The 25,280-nt window shown below is 38.9% G+C and overlaps 4 protein-coding genes across 10 annotated transcripts in view; 1 reads left to right on the top strand and 3 right to left on the bottom strand.

Annotated features, from left to right (window-relative positions):
* The first annotated feature begins 1,831 nt into the window (after positions 1-1,831).
* Positions 1,832-3,978, top strand: LOC131314127 (F-box protein AUF2-like). Its single transcript, XM_058342621.1, has 3 exons — positions 1,832-2,726; positions 3,707-3,799; positions 3,917-3,978. Exons 1-3 carry the CDS (start codon positions 1,832-1,834, stop codon positions 3,976-3,978), a joined length of 1,050 nt encoding a protein of 349 aa, XP_058198604.1.
* A 1,266-nt stretch (positions 3,979-5,244) lies between these two features.
* On the bottom strand, positions 5,245-6,691 carry LOC131314516 (F-box protein At4g18380-like). The gene has a single exon (XM_058343202.1). The coding sequence runs from the start codon at positions 6,524-6,526 to the stop codon at positions 5,372-5,374; it is 1,155 nt and encodes a 384-aa protein (XP_058199185.1). The 5' UTR covers positions 6,527-6,691; the 3' UTR covers positions 5,245-5,371.
* A 2,005-nt stretch (positions 6,692-8,696) lies between these two features.
* LOC131314517 (serine--glyoxylate aminotransferase) lies at positions 8,697-16,523 on the bottom strand. 3 transcript variants are annotated; one of them, XM_058343203.1, is made up of 6 exons: positions 16,334-16,523; positions 13,911-14,124; positions 13,234-13,518; positions 11,355-11,721; positions 10,498-10,708; positions 8,697-9,002 (listed from the first exon to the last, which is right to left on the bottom strand). In XM_058343203.1, the coding sequence occupies exons 2-6, from the start codon at positions 14,113-14,115 to the stop codon at positions 8,865-8,867; spliced, it is 1,206 nt and encodes a 401-aa protein (XP_058199186.1). In that variant the 5' UTR covers positions 14,116-14,124; positions 16,334-16,523; the 3' UTR covers positions 8,697-8,864. The 3 variants fall into 3 exon arrangements, with proteins under 3 accessions (XP_058199186.1, XP_058199187.1, XP_058199188.1); XM_058343204.1 differs by lacking the exon at positions 16,334-16,523 and adding an exon at positions 16,218-16,273; XM_058343205.1 differs by lacking the exon at positions 16,334-16,523 and adding an exon at positions 15,579-15,600.
* Positions 16,524-21,056: 4,533 nt separating this feature from the next.
* Positions 21,057-25,280, bottom strand: part of LOC131314518 (protein CHROMATIN REMODELING 5) — a 29,107-nt gene continuing 24,883 nt past the window's right edge. For all 5 annotated transcript variants that reach the window (XM_058343210.1, XM_058343208.1, XM_058343206.1 and 2 more), the window contains 4 exons: positions 25,071-25,252; positions 22,620-22,973; positions 22,431-22,524; positions 21,057-21,965 (listed from right to left, as the gene is read on the bottom strand). In XM_058343210.1, coding sequence (XP_058199193.1) covers positions 21,523-21,965; positions 22,431-22,524; positions 22,620-22,973; positions 25,071-25,252 — 1,073 coding nt within the window. In that variant the 3' untranslated portion in view covers positions 21,057-21,522. The remainder of the gene's footprint in view (positions 21,966-22,430; positions 22,525-22,619; positions 22,974-25,070; positions 25,253-25,280) is intronic.

Below are 25,280 nucleotides of genomic sequence, written 5' to 3' on the forward strand. Positions count from 1 at the left end.
ATCAAGCTAATAATAATTTTGTAAGGAAAATAATTTTGTCACTTTCTTTTTTTGTTAACGTCACTCCTTTGCAAATGTACCAAAAATACAAATACACTTGCAAGGGAGTGACGTTAACAAAAAAGAGAGTGGCAAAATCAGTAGCCTTTTGTAAAGCTATATTTTTCCTCTTGCCCATTGGCATTTTGAATGTACAAAGTGAGAAAATAATACATAAAATCATTTTGGCATTTTTCTCCATCGATTTCTTATTTTCTTTGTCATCTTTAGGGTTTTGCAAAATCTTACGGAGTTTATTTTGCTACAAATGTCCCACAGCTCTTTAAGTCTCCTCCCTAACTCAGCTCTCCTCCTGAGCAACAAATCACCTTCGTCAGCGGTGATTTTAAATAGGGTCAGCCCTAGGCATTAGGGAGGCAAGGAATACCGATTAAACTGTTCAAATCGCCATTACCAAACAAAGCCAGTGGGTTATGTCTAGTTTGTTAGTAGGAAACAGTCAGTTTCGGTATCCAAATCTCATCAATCATTTGACATAATTCGTTGAAGTTCTGAATTCAACTCCATTATCTTTTTGTGAAAGAATGTTACGAAGTAAAACATGTTGACCTCGAAACGAACTTAAGTTTATTTCAATTAAACACATGTACTAACAAAATCTCCAAATTTAGACCCCCGTCGTTATATTTCGTCCAAAAAATTGCTGACATGGCATCTCCAACCTGTTTAAGTTGCTCCATTGCACTGTTTCCAACAGGGGACGATGAAGTTTGACTATGGGTTTCGCTTGGGTGCATCGTCCCTTATTGGAAACATGTGCAATGAGGCAACTTAAACAGATTGGAGATGTCATGTCAGCAATTTTTTGGACGAAATATAACGGCGGGGATCTAAATTTAGAAATTTTGTTAGTACAGGTGTTTAATTGAAATAAATTTAAGTTCAGGTGTCTAAATTTGGGGATTTTGTTAGTACAGGTGTTTAATTGAAATAAATTTAAGTTCTACAGGTGTTTAATTGAAATAAATTTAAGTTCAGGTGTCTAAATTTGGAGATTTTGTTAGTACAAGTGTTTAATTGAAATAAATTTAAGTTCAAGTGTCTCTGTGATATTTGGTGCAAAGTTCATGTGCCATTTTGAAAATTTCCCTAAAATGGAGCATTATAACAAATAGGACCCTGCAACATTGTACGTAAAATATTTTAAAAATAATAATTCAAATAATCTATCCCGCGTGATTCGTTTCATGCTAAATTCTTTTATTCTTCTATTTGTAATCTTAAACTTTTGGACTATACAAATGCGTCTTAAGTAGAAGGCGCATTGCCGAATACATCCATATAATGTTCAATACTTGTTCCATAATTTTTTATCTCCTTAAAAAAAGAATGACTATTTCTAAACAACTCCAAACGTAGTGTAGGAAAATTTAACCGATATACAAGAGTAACATAAATAATTTTGACTGTATATTGATTACCAAAAGATATTGGGAAAATAATTTTCATAGTCCTTTTTTTTGTCTTTTAATAAAAATATATAACACTTTTAATACTAATAAAAAATAAAAAGAGTGGATATAAAAAAAGGGAAAATCACTCCCCAAGATATTTAACTTAACGAAATTCTAACATGGTCGCCAATTCCGTTGGTCCATTCTGCAAAACGAGAACAGAGAACTTAAAAATACTAGCGTTTCCAGAAATTCTCGCTAGGGTTTCGAGTTGATCACAGAGCAAGCGAGACACAGCAATTACTACAGTTGATAGAGAAACTACAGACTAGGAGAGAGAGAGAGAGAGGGAGAGAGAGAGAGAGAGAGCTGTATCCATGGAAAACTGGGCGAAGAAGAAGAACGTAGAAGAAGAGAACCACTTTCAGCGCTTGCCGGACGACGTCGTAGTCAACATCTTCGACAAGCTTTCCGACATCAAGTGGCTGTGCAGATGCTTGGTGGTCTCTAACCGATTCTCTTCCCTCATCCCTCTCATCCAAACTGTCTCCATCAAAACGAACGTCGTGGATTGCCTTTCCTTGTCGGGGAATGTTTGTGACCTCGAGTTCTTCGCGAAGTTGACTCAGATTCGATCCCTGAATCTCGACCTTGTCTCCGATTTCGACGCCAACAAGGATTCTGTTTTCAAATGGGGTGCCAAATTCACCTCAGATCTGGACAGCCTCACGTTTCTCTACGCAGCATCTCTCTCTAAAAGGATGGAATCTGAAGAAGAAGACGAAGAAGAAGAAGAAGAAGCAGAGGACGACAAAACTGAGAATGAGGTAACTCAGGAAGAGCAGTTTCGCCGATTATATCTAGCCATGGATTGTGTAAAAGAGGGACTGTGGTGGCTACTAATCTTGTCTCGTGGTATCCGTAATTACCCGATGCTTCAGAGCATTACCATCACCGATTCGACGAACAAAGGGGTGAGGCTCTATTTGGGTGGTGAAAAGCTTGTGGATTGCAGGAATGCTTTCAAGAACGACATTAAGTGCCCAGAAGAGGCAGTGCCACGGCAAGAGTCTATTAGGGTTGGGAGTGTGCCTGTTTTACAGCTCCCTATGTCTGGGTATGTGATGAAAGGGGTGACCATTGTTCACGTCAAACTGTGTCGTGGTGATGATTCTGAGTCTGACGCCCAGTTGGCCATGGTGGATGCATTTGCGGAAGAACGAGGTGTTTTTTCAGAAGCAGTGGTGCAAATTCTGAAAAGCTACAAAGCCGGTATCGAAATAATTTGACTGACCAAATAAGAACCTTGTCCTGCAATGCTAGTCAGTTGAATATAAGACTAATGAGCGTGATAGGAGTTTAGTGATGAAATTATATGAAAAGTAGTATATGAACATGAATTGTTCTAAATGTGTCTACATTGTTGGGCGAATTTTCAAGGATACTGCTTTGAATTAGAGGTTGTTTGAAATCTCGAATATTAATGCTGCTACTATTTGAAATCATTATGGGTCGGGGAGCCAGTCTTAAATATCAGCGTCAAAGCAGAAGGAAAAACGCAGTGGTAGTTAGACGGTTGCATAGATCAAATTCACGCGTCTGGAGTTACCAAAGAGTTTTAAGTGTTGTAGCCTTTAGGAACCACTCCCTATGCATACTGTTGCTTGTTAGTTGAGGGTCTGGCCGCTAGTAACACGCTGAATTCTACCATCTACCTATGGATGAGGTTGTTTTGGTGGTTCCTTATGAGTGGAATTAGGCTTTGGATGCAGATAACGAAACTTGATTTAAGTAAGTTTATTTCTAGTGCAACCCAGTCTACCCAGATTTCCATGACTGATTTCTAGTGCTCAGGAATGAGGAAAGTTGAGACATGTTTCCCTCACTTGTAACTAGACACAGTACTTCATGAATATAACCGTACTTTGATTAACAATGTCTCTTTCCAGTGCATACAAACGAATACGATAACATCACCACAACAAGAGGGAAAACGTAAAAGAAAATGCGGGCACAAAATCAGAAGTAAAGAAATAGAAAAGGAGTTCAAAAATTGTTAGTTTATGGAGGGACCATCTTGTATGATTGTATCTGCTGCAGATTATCTTGCTTTACCTTTTCTTTATATGGGTGTATTTTTGGTTGGTTTTGTATAATTCTTTTCAACCCTGTTTGACCTGGTGACTTTGGCATCATCATTATGTGTACTGTTGTTGATTGTGTTAACTCGCAACTTTTACCGTTGTGTTCAGTATCAAAACTTTTCAAAGTTTCATGGGCCAACCACCTTGACGGGGAAGTTGGCAATAATGGCCACATTCAGTTTATTCTGGCAGTTGTTTGCTGTGTGCTAGCTTATTCTATCTTCTTTGTGAACCAATTTTTTATGATATGAAGTAGTAAAAAATTTGTTTTGAGGAGGTGAATTCTGGTCATGGTGATGTGATTTTGCAACTTTGAAGTAGAGATTGCGTTGAAATACCTGTTAAATTTCCCTGGAAACTTCCTGCTGTGGGAGGTGTAATTCTTTGCACTGTAAGAATCTGGATGTAACTGATATAGAGAAGGAAATTTAACCATAATAAATGTCTCGACGGCTAGGATTGGGAAACGTATTGGTGTGTTGTATGTGGTTGAGGGAAATCAATGCAAGGAATCACGGGCCAGTCATATGAAAAAGCTTTAGGACTGTTGTTGAGGAATTCTAATGAATCTAGGCTCTTGAGGATCAACCGGTTGACAAAGAATGAACCTGGTTTTGGGAAATTAGATGAAAAAGCAGTGATACGGACTGTTATTTCAGGAAATATCAGTGAACGGATTTTTTGCGAGGTACAGGATGCGCTGCCCAAAATTCCGTCGATTCCCAAAAATTTAATTTTTGTTCAACTACGTACTGTATTCTAACCAGTTTGGCCGGATCTTCTGAATACCCAAAAGATCATTTGGGTTTCATATCATATACTAGTCTGTTTGGAACTTATGGAAAGAAAGAGAAATGAAGGAACATATAGTGAAGAGGAATTGCAAAGAAAGCTTTAGTATTTTCTTCTGTTTGGTTTTGCAAGGAAAAAAAGGAAAGTCAAGGAAAATTAGCTTTTTCGTTTTTTGGATCTACAGGAAAGAATTATCCGACGTTGCAATGAAATTGAGAGGAAGGAGAGAAGAAAAGGGATGAAATTGTTTTCCATGATTCCATGTCTTTCCTCTTATTAGTTTTCTCTTCCATTCTCTTTCTCTCCCTGGATTCCAAACATATCATTATGGAGTAATTATCAAGGAATACGCCTTAGCTACTTGGAAATAACAGAGTTGAGCAGGAAGAGCAGGGTTAGTAGTAGAGAAGATGATGTTGTTCCTTTTGGGAATTAGAAATACTCCAAAATGATATAGAGGCATGGAATATAAGGGCCTTATCCAAATAAATAGAATAAAACAACTATGAACAGAACTTTAAAAAATAATTCCGGAAACAACTGGTTTGGAGCCTTTCGATGGATGGGGACCTATATGTATCGAATGGCTTCGGATGCATAAAGGAAATGGATCCTCTCCGTTCTATGTTTTGGACCGGAGGAGACGGTCCTAATTGGTACTGTTCATTTGATGCAATGAATGTTTTTACTACTATATTTTTAAACTCTTACAAGTAATGATTGATGAGCAAATTCGAATCATTGATTATATCAATGATCTGGACTGTCTTGTACGGTCCAAATTATTGGACTAGAGAGGATTCTGACCCAATCCCAAATATCAAAAGCTTCCCTACATCAACATGGAAATCAAATATTGAAAAGCTATGGAGTAGTATTTTGTTTACTTAATTGGTCTCATTTAGAATTTACAATGTGTGAAACAAACAACCAAAATGTCAAAATCAAAAACCAATTTACATTCAACAAACTCAGAACAACTCAAAATGAGTTCATTTCCAGAGTACAAGCCCTCTTCTTCTTCATCATTTCCCTCACAGCCTCACCAACCACCCTCTCCTCCGCCTCCTCCTCCTCCTCACCACCACCATTCCAAACCCTAGACACCAAATCACAATCTCTCTCCTCCTTCGCCTTCTTCTTCTCCCCCTCCTCCGCCGGCCTAATCACGAGCACCGTCGCCCCCTCCACCACCCACCCCTCCCTCACCTCCAACTCCTTCACATACCACAGCTTCATATTCAAAGCCGGCACCGGCCTCCTCTCCGCCTCCGCCTCCAAATCCACATTCTTCCTCAACTCCTCAATCTGCTCTCTCTCCATCCTCACCATCCCCTGCTTGCTCCCGTCCCCGATCACCACTCTCCTCACCATCAAATGCTCCGAAACCACTCGCTGCAACAAGTAATGCCTCGCCGACGCGGAAATCAAGCACGATATCGCCCACACGATCCTCAACTTCAGCTCGTCGTCACCGATCAAAACCTCATCTTCCGATCGATTTCGTTGTAGCTGTCCTTGCTCGTCGATTCCTTTGCCGTCGTTAGGGTTTCGAGACGTCCTGCGGAGAGATTTGGCTCCGAAAATCACGCAGCTCTGGAGCTCGCTCCCGAACTCCGCTCTCCACCTCAGCAACGAATCTCGGCCGCCCGATCCGATCTCGCCTGTCGGAATCTCAATTCGCAGCGACTGGATTTCTTTAAAATTCTTCAAAACCTCATTAGGCGAGTAGAATGGACAATCGGCCCCATCATCATTACCAAATCGAGAGGATTTCGAAGAGAAAATACCACGAAGAATGAATCGGATCGGCGTCGTCACGATTCTATGAATCAAACTCTTGAAAACACTTTTCGAATCAGTCGGAGATCCTCCTGATTCGCGGCGAGAGCCGGAGCAGCTCGACTTCGTGGCGACCAAGTCGTTGCACGGCTGTGGTTGTCGTTTGAGGGCGATTCTGCGAGGGATCGTGAGGGAGACGGTGTCGTTCTCGGGGATTATTTCGGCGAAGCGCTTGCAGACGGACATGGATCGGGTGAGGGAACGGGCGTCCCGCAGTTTGTTGAAGATGACGCGGAGAATGGCGTCGGGCAAGCGATCGAACTGATCGGTTTCTTCATTTTCTTGGAAAGCCATCTCTTTTTTTCTTCCTTCCGTTTGAAGTTTGAATGATGATGTAGAAATTGAGAGGAAGAAAAGCTGAGGACGTTTTAAAGGTGGGATTTTGAGGACTTTCGGCGGTTTAAGCAGGAAAGTTCCGCATATATATAGAGAGAGAGAGAGAGAGAGAGAAACGCGGATGAGACGAAGGGGACACCTCGACACACGTTTTTTAAAGGGGCACGGAAATTTGGACGTTGAATTTCCGAGGGTGGATTTGTTGATGATTAGGAGGTGGGATTGGGTGAGGTGTCAATCTCATCGCTGTGGGCGTGGAGCAATGGGGATGCAAGGGGGTATGGTCCCCAAATTGGCATCTTTTTAACTGGGACCCACTAGGTTCCTGTGGCTGTGGGTTTGGTTTACTCCAATTTTTATACCAGAAAGTCTACACTTCCCGACCGGAGAATCCCGATCGGAATCCCGACGTTCCGCCGGGCCCACTCCGGTCACCGGACTGTTGATCCGAGCCGTCCGGTGGTCGGAGTGGGCCCGGCGGGACGTCGAAATTCCGATCGGGATTCCCCGATCGGGAACTGTAGCTTTACTGTTTTTATACTCGTACTCCCTATTCCTCCAATGGTAAATTGGTAAATGGTGGGGATAGGGGATGCGGCCGAGCGTTTTCTTCTTGCGCAGCGATGTCGAGTGGTCGATCCGGCAGTTCATCTCAGTGCGAACAGCTCGGATTGAATGTGAGCGCATACAAATTTGAAACGTCCATGGTTCGTTAAGATCCGAGCCTCTGATTGTCGAGATGAACGGTCGAATCGGCAGCTCTGCACCCACTGAGCATCTGCCATTCTGGGGACATGAGCTTATTTCGGACACAAGTTTGAAATACAATTCTGGACATATGTGTGTCTGGAATCGTTGGGGTCAAATTTCGGACATAATTGTGTCTGAAATTGTTTCTAGACTTTTTTTCTTCTCCAAATAAACAAACTATGATCTCCTCACGCCATGAGTTGAGATTCTCTCGTGTGGCTCGAAATGGAATCGATCACAGGTCCATTGAGGATCCGAACAGCTCATTTTGTAAGTCTCAATGTGCTTAACTCCCTTGAAAAAATTAATTTCATCGAACATCGATATCCAATTGAACGAATTGTATTTGTCACAAATGAAATAGACAGTCATAGTCTGCCTGTGTGTTTCACTTGTGACAAACATCATTCAACCAAGCTTTTACCGTTCAACTTATTGAGTTCCATAGCAAAATCATGAGGATCACATATCAAAGTCATGAGGATCCTAATTTTAGATAAACGTATGGATTTCCAAAACCAAATGTCTTCTTGCAGATTCAATTAGGACTGGACCTTGCAATTTTGGTGATTTGAATGAACTACGGGGTTGCTTCGAATAGTCTGAACTCTGAAGCGTTCATCTTGTTTGTAATAGTCATCGGCAAATATTTGTTTTTTTTTTTTCTTTCAAGAAAATGTAAGTAAATTAGTTTGGTATCAGTTTCTGATCAACCCATTTTTTAGCATGAATATTCTATTTGGCGGTTCTACAAGATTAGCGGTTTGATTTATTTGAGGTGAATTCAGTGTCCATATTAGAATTGTTCGATGTGGTCCAGATTACGAATATCTTAATGCCCGTCCCTTGTTCACCAGCGAGGCTAGCTACAACCTTCAATATACTAAAAGGAACATAATGCACCATCTATATTATCTCCAGTTTTTACAATCTCCTTCTTTCATGCATCTCCCATGGTGGAACGACATTTAGTTCAACAATTCATGAGAAATTACTCCCTGTCCTTAATGTTTAGTTCTCTATTGAAGTTTGAAATGTCTTTGAAAAGTCCAGCCAAAAAGGGTGTAAAATTTCGAAGACTTGACCCTGGAGAGCAGGTTTTGCTAAAACTCGAGGAATTTCTTGAAAACTTGCTTCAGATATGAAACTTTGAGTATTTAGAGATGCGCATGGCCCCCTTAAAAATGTAGAAACTTTGAAAGGGACAAACAATATGGAACACAGGGAGTATTGGCCTGCCACAAGTATGGAAATGACTGATGTGGATTTTAACATGTATAGTATAGTCCTCAAATCAGTCTTCAGAAATTGCATTTTCCTGTACCTTCTGAGCAAAGTTAAACTATATATACATAAGATTCAAAAACAGGACAAAAAGTAGCAGGAAGCAACATATATAAATTGAAGTAGCATCCAGAAAGCCTCAAAAGAGTGCCAGCAGAGGAACAACGGAGATGCAAAGTATGTAATTTTTACAGAGTTTGCTCGAAGCAAAATGACCAGAAGAAGGAAAAGTAGTTGCATGAATATGCAGAAGATGGTGGGATCAAATCCTGGAAGCAATCAGGGGGGTGGTGTTTTGTAGGAAAGCGCAAGCTGCTGCCACTCCGCTGCCAAGCTTCACTGGGTATCCGACATCCTTAAGTATCATTTCCACTCCAGCGAGGCACCCCAGCAATTGCAACTGCAATGAAATGTGCAAATATATATACGTACAAGCATATTGATAGATCAGGTCAAGGAGCTCAGCTAGTCATTATCGACCAATAGTTCTCAACCTAATGAATATTTTACATAACCAACTGTGCACTCGATGGTTGTGCTATGAAACTCTCACAAATCAAACACCTAGTACTTAGTATAAACTAATTTTAGAGACGAAAGTGAAATATATAAACCAATTTTTGAAGCTGTCAAAAAATGATATCCACCATTGCTCAAAAAAATAAAATTTCCCATTAATTTACTGTTCAGGCAAAGAAGTAAAAACACTCCCAACACAAGTCCCCAGTAAGCATAAGGATAAGTTCAGTTCTATTTCGGTCATGGATGAACAATAGTATAGTCAGTCCATGATGAAACAGTAGCAAGATAGCACAATTTGGGTGTAACGCAGGTGGTTGATACAAAAAGTTGATGAACTGATATGAGAACTGTAGTACTCCTCATTTAATTGTTGAAAACAATTTATGGCGAATTTTTTTTGAATATCATTGCGCTCTTTTGATGCCTAAGTTTCTTTTAAAAACAGAATGCAGTGTCTAATCCAGGTAATTAGTCGGGGCAAAAGCCTTGGATACCCTCGTCACCAAACAAACAAAGAAAGAGAACATAAAACTCTCCAATATTTTTTTGTTTTGATTGTAAATAGTATTCTCTAAGATTGTTTTGCATCAAGCAATTTAGAAGACCCTAGAAGTGACGTTGGATCATGGATTTGTGGAGGGATTTAAGGAGAAGCTAGATTTTACTCTTTGTGTCTTTAAGATTTTCCTCTTTCGTAGTAGATCCTTTGACAAATACATGACCAAATCAAGCAATTTAGAAGACCCTAGAAGTGACGTTGGATCATGGATTTGTGGAGGGATTTAAGGAGAAGCTAGATTTTACTCTCCGTGTCTTTAAGATTTTCCTCTTTCATAGTAGATCCTTTGACAAATACATGACCAAATCAAGCAATTTAGAAGACCCTAGAAGTGACGTTGGATCATGGATTTGTGGAGGGATTTATGGAGAATCTAGATTTTACACTTCATGTTCTTTAAGATTTTCCTCTTTTGTAGTAGATCCTTGGACAAATACATGACCCAAACACTTCTTCATAAAAACACAAGAAAAAGGGAAGAACAAAGAAAAGGGGGAAAATATCATGAAACCACGAAATATGCATTCTTAAGCCCATCTAACTGTCTTGCGATGCTGAACTAGTCATTGTGGAAGAACGTTATGGATAGTAACAGCAATAAGAGAAAATCTGGTTCAGCCTTCAGTTGGGCACTCACAGAACTGCCCACATGGAAAAATAAATGACAAATAGAATAAACAAGTCATGCGGTGATGCCAAATCCACTCCATTCAAACCATTAACCTAAATGCAACCTTAGTTATTGATCTTAGTCGTGCTTTAAGCCCCAAGTCATCCGAAACAAGCATGTAACTGTATAAGAAAGGAACCATACCTCATTTACATTGCCAAGATGCCCTATTCTGAAAACCTTCCCAGCAACTTTATTTAGGCCAAGGCCTAAGCTCAAATTGTACCTTTTCCATCCCCTTCTAACAATTTCTGAACTATCAATGTATGGAGGAACAAGCACTGCAGTGACCGTGTCACTGTACCATTCCTCCTTCTGAGTGCAATTCTTCAATCCCCATGCCTCCACTGCAAGCCTGCATTTTGAAGTGAAAAACACAGTAAAATAGGAATCATGAAGGATAATTTCATGCAGACTTTAATCAGAAATATTGCTTTTTGGTATATCAGTATATGGACTTAATTTGTATGGTAGGAATCTTGAGGAGGAGCCAAATATGGCTCAGGGTCGCAATGATTCCACTATTTGGCACATGTTTTGATAGGAAAGGGATTCCTGATTACCTACTCATTCAAATTTGAATTACTCTCTTAAACCAAGTAGGAATCTGATCCCACCCCAAGATCTCGGACTCAAGTTTAAAAAAGTAGATTCTAATAGAATAAAGATTCCTGAACCATCCAACTACTTGAACACTATTACTCGTATATTGTCTTACTAGGTATTGGGTTCTGATTAGTTCCCTCCACATTATCCTCTAGATTCCATCCATTAAAACATAGAAGTTGAACAACTATCCGAAACAAAAAGGCGAGCATACATAGTGGAACCTCTGTCATGAAATAAATGTATGAACTTGAAGATACTACAAGACTATAGAAGGACAACCAGAACTTGTCGGAAGGCCCATGAACAAAACCATGAATAATATCTATATTATGTATCCTTCATGCAATTTAGGCGGACTTAGAGGTATGTTATGAGGGAAAAGGTAAACTTACCTTGTTGCTTTACCCAGGCGGCTGTGCCTTGCAATCACATTGTCAAGCCCTTCCTCAAAGAGGAGATCCAGTGCTGCTCTAAGTCCATACAACAATTGGATTGAAGGAGTGTATGGCCAATATGTTCCCATCTTATAGAACTTCAAGTAATCTTTCCAGTCAAAGAAAACCCTAACTGACTTAGCAGTCTGGGAGGCCTCAAGAGCTTTGGGGCTCGCACACACAATCCCCATTCCAGTGGGCATAGAAAGAGCTTTCTGAGAGCCAGTCAAAGCCACATCTATACCCCATTCATCCATCCGAAAATCAAGCGCACAAATGGAGGAAACTCCGTCAACGAGAAAGAGAGCCGGATGTTGATAGTGATCTGAGAATCATGTGAAGAAAATGAGAACAATCTAACTACAGAGTTTAAAAAAAAAAAAACCCAGATAAACTGGAAAAAAAAATTGCTATGAAATGAAAAAACAACTTGACCACAGACAAGATAACTTTATTTGCAACTAGATACACCAAAAGCAATATAAAAGAGGACGCATAATGAGACAGTGAAAAATCCAAGCAAGCATGTTTTTGTTTTTGGGAGATTCTAATTTGTTGTATGCTAAAAGATGCACTTTATAGCCAATCTGTACTGTCAAAAACAGATCTACAATGAGAAGAAGATTTAGAATAATGACACAAAAACATGTGTTATCTCTTGAAATGAATAGTATATTGTAATAACAACATTGGTGCCAATTAAATAATAATAAAAACATTGGTGCTAAAGCCTACATGCTAAGACTTCAACGTGAACCAGCCCAGGGGGCTGCATCTAAAGCAAAATCTGAGGACACGCAGATGAAGATGATTCATGGGGCCAGTTGGAAATTTTTATTGACAAGCTAGCTTGTCCAAGCCTCACAAGACATCATGCATGCACAATATTGACTAATGAATGACTGCTGCAATCAAGCCAATTTTCCTAAAAGCTAATATACCAAATCGAAACCTAATTATTCTTCAAGCAAAAAAGCAGACTTTGTCATGACCAACATAGCTTAATTCCGACTAAAGGGCTTTCAGTTCCCAAAAGAACTGAAAGAAAAAGTTCACTTATGGCCCAGATGTTTTCATGCAACTTGGTATTCATGTTTCTTATGATCTCTGACACCTGTGAAGCTTTTTTGGTGATTTAATGTAGAGAATTTTTCTAAGTACAAAGATCAAATGGAGCATCTTTCTGAAATTTAAGCAACATACGGGACAATGCCTGATTCTCAAAATGCTTCGCCTATTAGAGTAGCCAAGAAATATTCCCTCAAGAGAAAACTGCTACTCCCCTCTCCATCCAGTGAAAAGGTGGAGAAAACACATGCTTTTGTTTTTTAGCTGGATTTGATGGGGGAAACAAATGAAGGAGGCACTCGGTCACTAAAGTTCTGTAGGCCCTTATCCATATCTATATGCTTTTCCCAAATACTCTTCTTTTATCCATGATTTGTAGGTGACATCAATTATGAAGTTACTCAAGTTCACAATGGTGATTTAAAAAGCTGGCTTTTATGGCCAGGAGACAATCAGTAATCATTTCAACATTATTTAACAGAAAATGAGACCTAAGATGTAGCCAAGCAACAGCATTTCGTTTAGTTTGATGGACGAAAACGTTTATATTTCCTAGGAGAGCAAAATGAATCATGAGTGGAATCACAAAATTTCAATGTTCCACCAATACAATCCGTAATACGCTGAAACATGTCCAAATTTCCTGCTAAATTTTTGAATTTTTTCCAGAACATGTTGAAAATGTTTCCAAAACATTTTCTTTTCCTAACAACCGGAACAACATACCACAACGTATTTTGATCCCTGCATGTTGGAAAATGAATCTTACCAAGTATTTTTCTTACAGTAGCCAAGTTGTTGGTAACTCCAGTAGCTGTTTCATTGTGAACAATGCAAACAGCCTTGATAGTATGTGCGGTATCTGCCGCCAGCTTTGAGGCCAAAACATCAAGATTGGCACCTTGACCCCAATCGCTTTCAATCACATCAACGTTAAAGTTGAGGCGTTGCTGTTGATCGATCCACAACAAACTGAATTGGCCAATTAGGAAAGACACAATCCGGTCTCCAGGAGACAAGGTGTTTGTAAGTGCACTTTCCCACGCACCAGTACCTATATGTACCAGAGACATCAACATGCTTAGACATTTCTTAGAAAAGGAATAAAATTGAATTCAAAAGAGTCATTGAAAATAAGTTTTTGGAGTTGCAGAAATTGACTTGTAATGTACTGTTAGAATTGATGAGATGTAAAATAATTACAATGCATTAAGTTTTCAAATAACATGAATAGACCTGAAAAGTAGTGGATCGACATGCCTTCATTTTACTTTATCAAAGTTGCTCTGACCACCTCAACACTACTTCTAATACTGATTCTAATTCCTAAGGAAGACAACTGGATCTCCAAAAGCCTAATACTAATTCCTATGCAGTACAAAAACCAGTATCTCCAATGCATCATATTGAAAAGAGAAAACTATATAGCTCTAACCAACGAAGTACCTGTGGTTGGAATTATAAATGGGGTTCCAGAAGTACTCTTGAAAATCTTCTTGACATCCTCAATTAAGGTTTTTGTCAATGCCGGGATGGCAGGAGAGCGATAATCCTCATTGTTCCTGTTCATTGCACGGATGACCTGCTCCGGGATATTGACTGGCCCCGGAACAAAGAGATGGTTCCTTCCAGGTCCATACATGTAGTCCATCTTTCGGTTCTGAAATAGAAACGGAAAAAAAATAACCTTAGGAATTCAAGAGAGACAACCCCAGTTACTGAAATGCATCTTAATTGTGTTCCACCTACTTAATGGAATCGACACGACAACAGAAATTAATGGAATTTGATTTAGATCCATTTTACTTGGTATACCACTAAGCCTTTGATTAATATCTGACACTCTCATGACTCGTGCTGGATATTCTTGTTAAAGCATCCAACTCAAAACCAATTGGCAATGAGTGGAGAGGCCGCCCAGGCTCATATCCTATATTTTAGGAGATAATTAACCGATGTGGGACAAACTCCAATAATTCTCAAGGTAATGGTTTTAAAGCTTTGAAATGTTTCACTATTTCAGATGTATACATGTTTTCGAATAGTTCATCAGTTATTATTTAGTACTTTCCAAAATGTATCACTGATGTTTTTACTATTGATTAATAAATTTTGTAAGACAACATGTATGCTAATATAAAGCATACATGAGAAAAGTAAAAAGGAATAGCATGTCGATTGCTGTACAATTTATCATTTGTATAAATTGCCAGAGACAAGATGGAATCACTTTATTGAGATTGATATGGATACAGCTACTTATCACCCCCTTGGTATCAACCAGTTCAATTTGGCTATACCTGCCCCAATTCTCTCAAGTCGGTGTTACAAACTACAGAACCAGCTTATGGATCTATTCAAATTTGTAGATATTGATATCTGTCTTGAAAATATACATGATGGTCCTACTTTTGATGAGTACCAACTGTAGTATTTCTTCAATAGCCTGCATGCAATTCCAACTAATAATAAACAAACTTTGTAATTTAAACGACAGAGAGAATTCCGAACAAACAATATTCCTATTGCCATAATTCAAATTACATAAGAGTGATAAGAGATCAATCTATCTCACATACCCATTTGGTGGGTATCTCTTTCTGCTCTCCCATTATGCCCCTAACCTCCTATCCTACACTCAAGCTTGAATGTCCATGTGAGATTCATCCCGTGTCCACTGTCCTCCTCCTCTACTTCACTAGACAACTATCTATTTTCCATCTCTCTATTGGACAACCACTTCTTGTGCTCTTTTGCCACCTCTTAGAACAACAACCTATTTTTCTCGGCCTCTGTCTCACCAAATAACATCTTGTTATTATCTGTCCCATCTCCTGGGGCCTTTCTGGGTTTGGGTATGCATTAGATGCTTCAACAGACTCACTGAAGCCTAACAATTTTTCAAAGCTTAATACTCAAATTCTGAACTCACTGATGGCTCCAGAACTTTCAAAGCTTAATACTCAAATGAGTCTTTGTTTCTAGTCGGGGGGTCAAATGCAAAAATCAGAACTTTTTGGAGGCTAAGCTGAAAGGATTAAATTTTGGTGACTAAATTGCAAATTTTCAATATTTGGGGACCACAACTGTAATTTCTGGTCCGGAGAAGACCACCTGCTCTAGTAAGACCTCGTTTGGCAAATCTAAATTCCGAAACTCTTTAAACGATTCTTGTTTCGTCTGGCATCATTTTTTGAACGCGGTTCACGTTGGACTCATATCTCCTATAGGAATCTTGTAGATACCTCCAAATAGACAATCAATAGAGAGAGAATTTGAATTTTGAACAGAATCTTGGGTACCTGAACTCATTTGCACATTTTTACCTGAACTCACAAGCCCACTTGGTGGCTCTCTCTCTCTCTCTCTCTCTCTCTCTCTCTCTCACGGGTTGGTTTGCTTTTTTGTACCATGGGTTGGTTTACTATTATGACCCATAATCGACCAAATTGAATCTTCACAATAAAACGTCTTTCTGGGTAAGTTAATCTTCACTATGTTACTTAGTTCTTGGTGTAATTTGATTTGTGAATTTGAAAAAAGGAAAACCCATACCCATGGATTGATGATAGCCTTCAAATTTACTCATCTTTCAAAAAAAATCAGCCTTTTCCTCACCACAGAAAAGTATTTCAATCAATCAAAACCAGAACAAATAGCAACACACGACAAAGTTCAGACCACAATAGACGAGAACTTCACTCAAATTGAAAAATAAAAAAAAACAGATAGTCTTAAGATACAAACACGTACGATGCACATGAAGCGAAAAAGCTACGGCCGCCGACGGGTGGCTTACCGATTCTGAAAAGATTCTGTATACCGATTCTGTATATATGTAAAGATGTAGAAGAGCAGTTAGTTACTACCTGGTGGGGAAACTGTGCGCAGCTCTCCAAAGTTGGGCAGAGTCGCAGAGTGAGTGGGACTCTGCCTTGAGATGACGAAAAACAGGGGCCAAAGGAATATGCAATTTTATAAGAGCAGTAGCAGTTGCACTTGGGTCCCAGCCTTGGATGCCGCGTGGCAGATAAGAAGTGCACCAATTGGAATCTTGAGGCCATGAAATATATTCCATCCGTCCCCTTTAAGTGTCCAATTTCATGCAGTTTAGGAGTTAATATAATTGTATTTCTAAAGTATTATTTTTTATACTTACCTTCTATGCAGATATCATTATTACATTTTTACTTATCAAACTTTTTAAAAGAAAATTTACTTTTACGGGCAAAATAGAAAATGTGTCAACTTTTATCCACTAATTTTATAAAATGACACTTATTTAGGGATAGTCCAAAATGAAATACAGGACATAGGGAGTATATATACGAGACAAATATAACCCCGGGTCCGGTTAACGTGAGTCCATAAGCAGAGCCGGCCGTGCCTTTTCGGGGGTTTAAAGCAAAAATTAAAATGGAGCTTTTTTTGTTGGATTATAACAAGGGATAAAAATGTAAGAGGAGCCTTTACAATTCAAAATTTTTTGAAAGCTTAAAGCAGTCGCAACATAAGCTTTAGCTCAAGATCGACTTTTTCCATTAGGCACGAGATAATATGCGGAAAAAGATAAAATAGTTAAAACTCTGATACAAATTGTGCAAATATCACTGCAGTTTGGCAAATATCTACACATTTTTACGGATATCAATACACCTTTTTAGTGGTGGAGTGTTATCCGAAGTCCAATAGACTTTGGTTTAGCATCTTCATATAACCAAAACCTTTCAATTTTGCACAAGGAACCTTACTTTCTCTGGTATATTCAAAAAGCCCACCCTCTTAGGGAAGTTTGATATTTCCCCACAACTTTGTTTTGCAATTATTCAAATGACTACTCTAGAACGAGAAATGATATATATACCGATGAATTTGTAGGGAAATCGTACCGATCGGCGGCGCTGGGCCGTCTCCGGCCACCGGACGGCCGATCCGAGCCGTCCAAAAAATTTTAAAAAAAAAAACCGTTGGGATCTCGCAGGAATCAACGGCATCCGATATGTGTAAGGTGCTTGATCTAAACACCCTATTTTTCATGTATAAAAAACCAATTTCTCCTCCTACATGGAAGAGTAGTGTCAGCAGTTAAAGAAACAAAAACCAATTTCTCCTCCTACATGGAGACTCAGTATGCTCAACTGTGTTCCTGGACTCTATACACTCGAATGTCAATTTTATGTATTTAAAAACTACTCCATTGCTTACCAACCAAAGCCGGTTCCCTAGTTCATGACACTTTTTAATTATAAAACCTAATCAAGTCATTTAATTTGTTTTTGCTTTCTTATACCCCTAATACACCTGCACCAAATGAACATCATGGTAGACAGGGAGAGAAAATGTTATGTGGTGCAATTAAAGAATGGTACTTAGTTTATTTTCACACTTTTCTTTTTAAGTACACTAGGACTTTTTTTTTTGTCTTAATTCATGTAAAATGTATACCAGCCCTTTCATACATAACAAATTGAACAAGTGAAAGGATATCATTATTTTATACTATGAATATGTATAAAACATGAACAAAATAAATAGTACAGGAGCTTGAAAATCATTGTCCTAAAAAAAAGACCGTGAACTTTGCCATCTTCTGATTGCAATATGATTGATTAACACAGCGAAGTTACAAAATGTAGAACAAGTGTGGAACTATAGGAATATTTGATAACATGGGAGTCGCGATGTAATTTCAGAAAGCAGCAAAATAAAAAAATTCTCTTACCCCCTCTCTCTCTCCTTTTTTTTTATTTTTTATAAAAGAAGAATGTAGTAAGTAGAATACAAGCTGAATTTAAAGGCCTCGGAAACAAACGAAAATGAGTATGAGGTTGAGAAAGACCAAGTGATAGATAGAGTGATAAAGGGTTATGAACCACACCCTCATTGGATGGAGCCAAAGCCACACACCCCCTCCCCTCCCCTCCCCATGTTTGTTTTCTTCTTGCTTTCTTTTCCAAACTTTGTTATTCACTCCATCTCCTTTTTAAAGTTCAATAATTCATTTTGAGTTGTTCCTTAATAAATGTCTATTTTGTAAAGTTAGTAGATAGAAATTGGTGCATTTTTTATTTTGCCCCTAAAAGTAAATTCCATTTTGAAAAATTAGTGAGTAAAAGTGAAATGATAATATCTCCATAAAGTGTAAGTAGGAAAAGTGGAGGTAAAAGTTGATGTGAAAGTATAATAATAATGTTTTCTTAATAAATTGGAGTTACGAAGCGGGATACTTAAAAAACGACGGAGGGAGTATCTTCTTGTTCTTTGCCCAAACATGTGATGTAACTACTTTCAATTACAATTTGCTCATTCTACATACAAGTCAAACATATCTGGGGTGCGTGCTGCCCTCACGAGTGGAGTCTGCTCCGGTCTCACTCTGCTGATCGGAAACATTCACTTTGTAGAGTTTGTCGAGTAGAACAAGAAATCAAAAAATCAGCTCGATCGAAACTTGGAAATTATGGATTCCGGTGGGTTTGATTTGGTGTTTCGGATCCATCATTTGCAAGATGAAGGTGTTTCGATCAAACACTTAATGATATCCGATCAAACTGATTTTTTGCATAATTGTTTTACTTGACGAGCTCTACAAGGTGAACATTTCGATTTTCGAAGTGAGATTGGATCAGACCCCCCTCGCGGGGTCTAGCACTGTGCTGCCCTTTTGAGGGGTAGCACGTACCTTGGACTACAAATTTTGTTACAAGGAGTGCCTAGTTTCCATTAGATTGTCCTGAAACCATGCCATTCGAAAATAATAATGCCTACATACACAAAGATTTACCACAAAGACTATGATAAATCGTTGTGTATGTGGCATTATTGATTCAAAAACTTTTGGTTACAAGGAGGGCCTAATTTTCATTAGATTGTCTTGAAACCATGCCATGCCATGCCATTAGGCTGTCCTGAAACCGTGCCCTAAATTCATAAAGCGTGAGTGAATAGTAGTTATTCACAATCTCCGATAAGGGGAAAAACAAAAAGAATTGTTATTCCCAAACTGCTTTTTGTTGCTGAACGCTGAGATTTTTTCCCTATGAGATGACACCTGTAAAAACTAGGGAAAAAAATTTATCGGGATGACATGTAAAAACTAAAACTAGAAGAAACGCATTTATGGGATGGCATCTGAAAAAACTAGACAAGACCCATTTAGGAGCGTCCCAGAAATTTTGAGTGATTAACAATTGGATTTAAATAGCCGAATGCTAAGGATAAAGTCTCTCCCGCAAACGAGCCGGGCTTTATCGAGCTTGAACTCGGCTCGTTTACTAAACGTGACAAAAACTTGAGCTGAGTCTTAACGAGCCAAGCTTAATCATTTACTAAACTTGAGCTCATTAACGCTCGGCTCCTTTACTAGCCGAGTCGAGTCAAGCCGAGCGTTAACGAGCCGAACTGAGCTCTCAAGCTGTTCAGTTCATTTTACAGCCCTAGCAGTGGGAGATTTACATTCAAAGAGTTGCGATAACCAGGCACCACATCAATCGTATGTGACAACTAATCAAGCCCAATACATAAACACAAGAAATAATCCCATATAGAGGAGAGAGAACATAACAAAGACTCCAATACACGACGTTTACTTAATTCTAATTCTTGAGTGGGGAGTGTACAATAGTCACCAACGATGTTCCTCCCTACCAAACCCCTACCAGCTCTAGTTGCTACCTCCCCACGATGTTCCTCTATAGTTCACAGATAATAATTCATGTTTTCATACTAAACCCTAACAAGTGCAAGCATTCGCCAAGATGAGAATTCGATCTCATGAACACAAGGAAAGAATCTCACCAGTTAACCATCCAGGCGAAGGAATACGTAACTAGAAAAAAATGAAAGACGGATTACGAACCTTCGATACTCCTAAAAAAAATGAACAAAAACAATTGGTCGTTGCTACGAACCATTCACTATCAAGATAACCGGTCTTATTTTATAGGAAATCAATCACCGCAGTGTAAATCCTCCTCATGAGGTCAGACCCAGTTTGCAAATATGCCGCACAGTTAAGTTAATAAATCATGGGTTCCTATAAAAAAAAATTAACCTGGGTTCTGACTGAGTATATTCCTGATCTGCTGTGACATTTCCTCCTATTTGCTGCAGGGAATTGCCGCCTGTAATAACACAAACAAAAATCATAACTGCCATGATGAAACATTACCAAACACGCGAGCAGATTTAAATGAGAGGAAACAACAGCCAACTGAACAATCAAAACCTTAATACCTACATGCTTTGAAAGGCTGTTGAAGGGACAATTTTTAAGGAACCCCATCAAGAAGATCTGGAAAAGCAATGGCGGAAAGATCACCATAGAAGTTCAGTTCTTAATGACCCATTTCAGCATCTAATCCAGTTTCCACTGTGGGTTCTAATCCAGTTTCCACTGTGGGTTCAGCTTGCGCTGCAGATTAATCAGTAAAATAGGCATTCACTGGCAAAAATAGTCAAGCAAAGCTCATGCAACCTGCCAGCATTGCTACACCATTCATATTTTCTATGAAATGGCCAAAAAAAAACCCCTCAATAGAGGCCCAAGAACCAGTGTGAAGATCCATCATAAGAAGTTTGGAAATCTGTACGTAGAAATAATTCAGCTATTGAAACTGCAAAATTGCTCATAATGTACATTTTCCCAAAGCATATTTCATACAAAATGTTCTGCTCATACAGCCTATTTGACCTGAACAAGTAAATCCCTTTGGCTATCCCACTATATACGTAAAAGAAATAACTAACTACATTAATATGAAAAAGAAACGAAAAATCTGTGTATCAAGCTTCCATATTTGGGGTTTGTAAGTCATCTTTGTTCTCTCAAAGTCATCTCCTGCACATACGGCAAGACCAAGGAAATTTCTCCCGAGCCATCTGTTTGCAGACATGCATTCCTTGTCGAAGGACGAGGGCTTTGAATCATCAAAAAATTCCGAAATAGGAATCTGCAAAGCTTTATTCTGAAATGGGCCCCTCGGGTGAAATCAATTAGGACTTCTCTGTTTTCTCTCATATTACCATGAAGCTCATTGAAGAGTTACTTGGTACCTTTTTATGAGAAACCTTGTCTAGGGGGCAAACCAGTCTGACGCATCTTATAAGGTCTCTCGTTGCTGTAATTCCGGCTGTCGGATGGGCCCGACCCAAGAATCCCTGAAGAATTTGGATCAGGTATATGGGTCCCATTACTCATAGGTCTTTGATGTGGAGGATGAACTTGAGAGTGGGAATCAGATTCAGGTTTCCTCTGTAGTTTCCACGATTCAGATTTTCCTGTATCAGTTCCCCTATGAACTAATGCTGATGTATGCTGAAGAGTCTGATTTTTTAACCCTCTAGGCCTTGAAAGAGGTCCGGGAGCAGAACCATTGAAGTGAGAGGGTCCCACCCCCGCCTCTTGCCGCTCCACTTTAAGTTTGGAATATATCTGATTAAGTCTCTCCCCAGACAAATTTGAGAACGTCGAAACATAGTTCCACAGTCGTGTCGTCATCCCTGCCAAAAATAAGAAAAGAAGATGGTTTCCGTTATTCATGATGATTAAGTTTAACACCTATTCAAATACTTCCCCAACTTCAAAAGATACCAAAAGGGGATCACAAGGCCTGCAATTTGTCACACTTAAAGGGGTGGAGGCATAACACGCAGCCGAATTTAAACATAGGAAGATTTTAGGAAGGTAATTGTTTTCTGCACTCCTCTTTTTACCATCTACACACCCTTTTGTCTTTCTTGATGTGAATTTACAACATTCACATTTAATGTGCAAAAAAAGCATAAAAGGAGTGCGGATATAAAAAAAGAAGAGAGCAAAATCACTACCAACGAATCAATTGTGCAATTTCTGTTGATGATGTTTATTTTATTATCTGGGAGCCTTGCGGGTTGCCTTTAGGACCAAAATAAAAACATAAAAAAATGCATAATAGCATGTTCAAACAGAGATGCCGAGAATCATACTTTCTTGCCTATAAGGCTCGTCCTCATATTCAAGAACAATTTGATCAATCCTTCGCCCAAGAAGTTGCAGATACTTTCGAATTTTGGAAAGAACCTGTAGAGATGCATGGTTAATAGCAACACAATCAAGAATGAATAAAAACTAGAAAAAAGACACGAAAAACAGGAGATCGAGTAACCAAGAAGGACCTTTTCCTTTGGTAGATCAGCACTTGTACTTTGCAACCGTTGAAGACGTTTAAGGGTCTTTTCTTCCTCAACCATGACATCTTCACACCATTCCATCCATTTCACTTCCTTGAACTGCTCATAAACTTCTTCGGTGTCTGACATCTCACCTTCCTCTTTCATTAAAGGTTCAGCTTTCTGGGCTTTCAGTTGTCTGAACCTGTTTGTTTGGACATCCAGTTTAGAAGAACCTTGTTTCCCTTGCTTTCCCTTGCTGCGAGGCATTGAGATGTTTAAAACATTTTCCCTCTGCTTCTTGGAAACCTTACCGCTCGCTTTGGCATTTGAATTCTTTTCTCCAACAGCCACAAGTTCCTGGTAACCAGTTTTTAGGCATTCAATATTAAAAAGGTTCACATGAATTATAGAAATTACATGCAACAATGCTCATGAAAAGACTAACAACGATAATAAGGCCAATGGAGAAGGCACAGGATACACAATCACTAACTCCACATGTGCATGAACAAATAAGATGAGGGGAGGCTCAAACCACAAAACACCTCTTTTCTGGGTAAGTCACCACACAACTCATTCTTGAAATACAGAAATAAAAAATAAAATAAAAAATCATTAAAGAAGTCATATTGTTCAACAGTAAAATGTGATGCAGAACCTTCTTTCAAGAAAACAACCTAACACACTCTGTCTCCTCATCTCTACGTTTGTCCTCTTCAATTCTTCCAGGCGCTTCGCTTGGGTTTTTCATGCTGGTGCTACACATCATATGGCTCATGATTTCATTGATTCTCTCCAGATTTTCTACTTCCTCATCTACTACGGTTATGGCTGCAAATGGCACCTCTATGTCATTGGTGTTGGTTCCATTGTGACTGCAAGTCTCTCTCTTTCTGAGGTTTATTGTATTCCCGATCATTGCTATTGAATGTAATCTCTATCAGTCAACTTCGTGATATTTGTTATCGTTTTCCCTTCTCTTCTACTGTCATGTTGAACAGGATCTGCATACGAAGCAGCTGATTGAGACAGGTCGTATGTTAGGATTATGGTATGTGGTGGAGACGTTACATATTCCGGACGCGGCTGCCTCTTCTGTTGATTTGACTTCTTTTAATTTAGGTATTAAATCATCTGAATTTTCTTTATGCCATTCTCGTCTGTTTCATATTTCTAGTTCCAGAATACAGAACTCGGTTTCTATTGGTATTTAAGGCAACATCAGTAGACATATCGGATGCAAATTCCCAAAATGTAATACTAGAGAAATCAACGTAATCTTCACCTCAAGCATCAGTACATTCACGTCATCTTCAGTTCGAAATATCTTCAGTTCAGATATTAACGACATTTTTTTTCATTTCAGTTTTCTCTGACTACATTTCATTCGGCTTCTGTTTTGCGCATTATGTGCTATCATCAGGGAACTTCACATTTGAGTTTGTTGTTTTCTTCTGCATCCTCTTTGGAACTTCGTGCAATTATACTTTCACAATTAAGCACTATTATGGTAACATTTTTCCTCTCTATCACATTTAGAAAGAATCAGTGAGTGGAAGATGTAGGTGTTAAGATGTTGATCTACTAGCCACTTAAAAAATAGTTCTAACTAACTCAGCAAGTGGCATGATACTTCGAATACGAGAAATCCTAAAGACACTTATGAATAATGAAACACTATATACCCGAACACATTTGTGAATGAATGACGTAATGAAGGCATGTATGGTATTTTCGTAATGATTAGAGCCTTAATTTACATTATTCAGGATTTTTAATCAAAAGCACAGTATATAACCAAATTCTGTTAAATATACATTTTAACATGTCCCCAACATGCTGTGTCCTCCATTTTCTGAAAATTTACGTGTCACAGCCAGTCTCAAGTCGCATTTTGTGTCGGTGGTACACAGATTAGTATATAGCAGATAAAAAATAGAATAAACTTATCATTTCATAAGTACTATGGAGCCTGCGCCTTACGCCTAGGCCTCAGAGAGATCTGGCGTCTCAGTACTGCGTTTATTAACAATGAGTCGTTAGCCGAATTAAAAATTGTTCCCGCCCTACCTCAAGCCCTAATTGCTAAGGCATCTTGATGCTCGCCTTGACAAATCACAAGAATCAGCATAGAAGGTAATGCAGAACCATTGACTAAAACAAATTGCCTAAAAATAAAACAAACTTGGCAGTTATATCAAAAGCCGCTAGAAAGCGAAAGGATAAGAAAGCCACAGACAAGAAAAAAAAGGAAGTTTGTTTCACATGCATCTATTCAAGTATAAAAGTAGAATCTTATAATTTGAATTTCCTGGACCATACCTCAACCAATCCAAAAAGGACCTTAAAACCCCTCTCATTTGTAACGTTAAATGGGAATTAGATCAACAAACTGAGAAAGCCATCTAGTAACTACTGTACCGTAGAAATTAGCAAAGGTACCTCATCACGTACCATTTCAAGAAGTTGGGAAGCCCGATCATTCAAGTTTGGAGCCCGTGGTAGGAACGTTTCATGATGCTGAAGTTCCACGGGAGCAATTTTCTTTGTCAGACCGAGTTTTTCATCTAACCTTATCTTTTCCCAATTGCCAAATCCATGGTAGTGAATTCCCAGAAGCAATTTAGCATCATCCTCTAATGACAGGTAAACAAGGGAAAATAG

The sequence above is a fragment of the Rhododendron vialii genome, chromosome 13a (assembly GCF_030253575.1).
Source record: "Rhododendron vialii isolate Sample 1 chromosome 13a, ASM3025357v1".
Lineage (NCBI taxonomy): Eukaryota > Viridiplantae > Streptophyta > Magnoliopsida > Ericales > Ericaceae > Rhododendron > Rhododendron vialii.

What these genes read in the sequence shown, in the direction of transcription:
- LOC131314127 (XM_058342621.1), top strand. Translation starts at nt 1,832, where the DNA reads ATGGAAAACTGGGCGAAGAAGAAGAACGTAGAAGAAGAGAACCACTTT. An exon ending in TCTGAAAAGCTACAAAGCCG is followed by an intron (nt 2,727 to 3,706) that starts GTATCGAAATAA and finishes CGTTGTGTTCAG; the next exon opens with TATCAAAACTTTTCAAAGTT. An exon ending in TATTCTGGCAGTTGTTTGCT is followed by an intron (nt 3,800 to 3,916) that starts GTGTGCTAGCTT and finishes GCAACTTTGAAG; the next exon opens with TAGAGATTGCGTTGAAATAC.
- LOC131314516 (XM_058343202.1), bottom strand. Translation starts at nt 6,526, where the DNA reads ATGGCTTTCCAAGAAAATGAAGAAACCGATCAGTTCGATCGCTTGCCC.
- LOC131314517 (XM_058343204.1), bottom strand. An exon ending in ATTTATAATTCCAACCACAG is followed by an intron (nt 13,519 to 13,910) that starts GTACTTCGTTGG and finishes TGGTACATATAG; the next exon opens with GTACTGGTGCGTGGGAAAGT. An exon ending in ATCTTGGCAATGTAAATGAG is followed by an intron (nt 9,003 to 10,497) that starts GTATGGTTCCTT and finishes ATTTCATTGCAG; the next exon opens with TTGCAATTGCTGGGGTGCCT.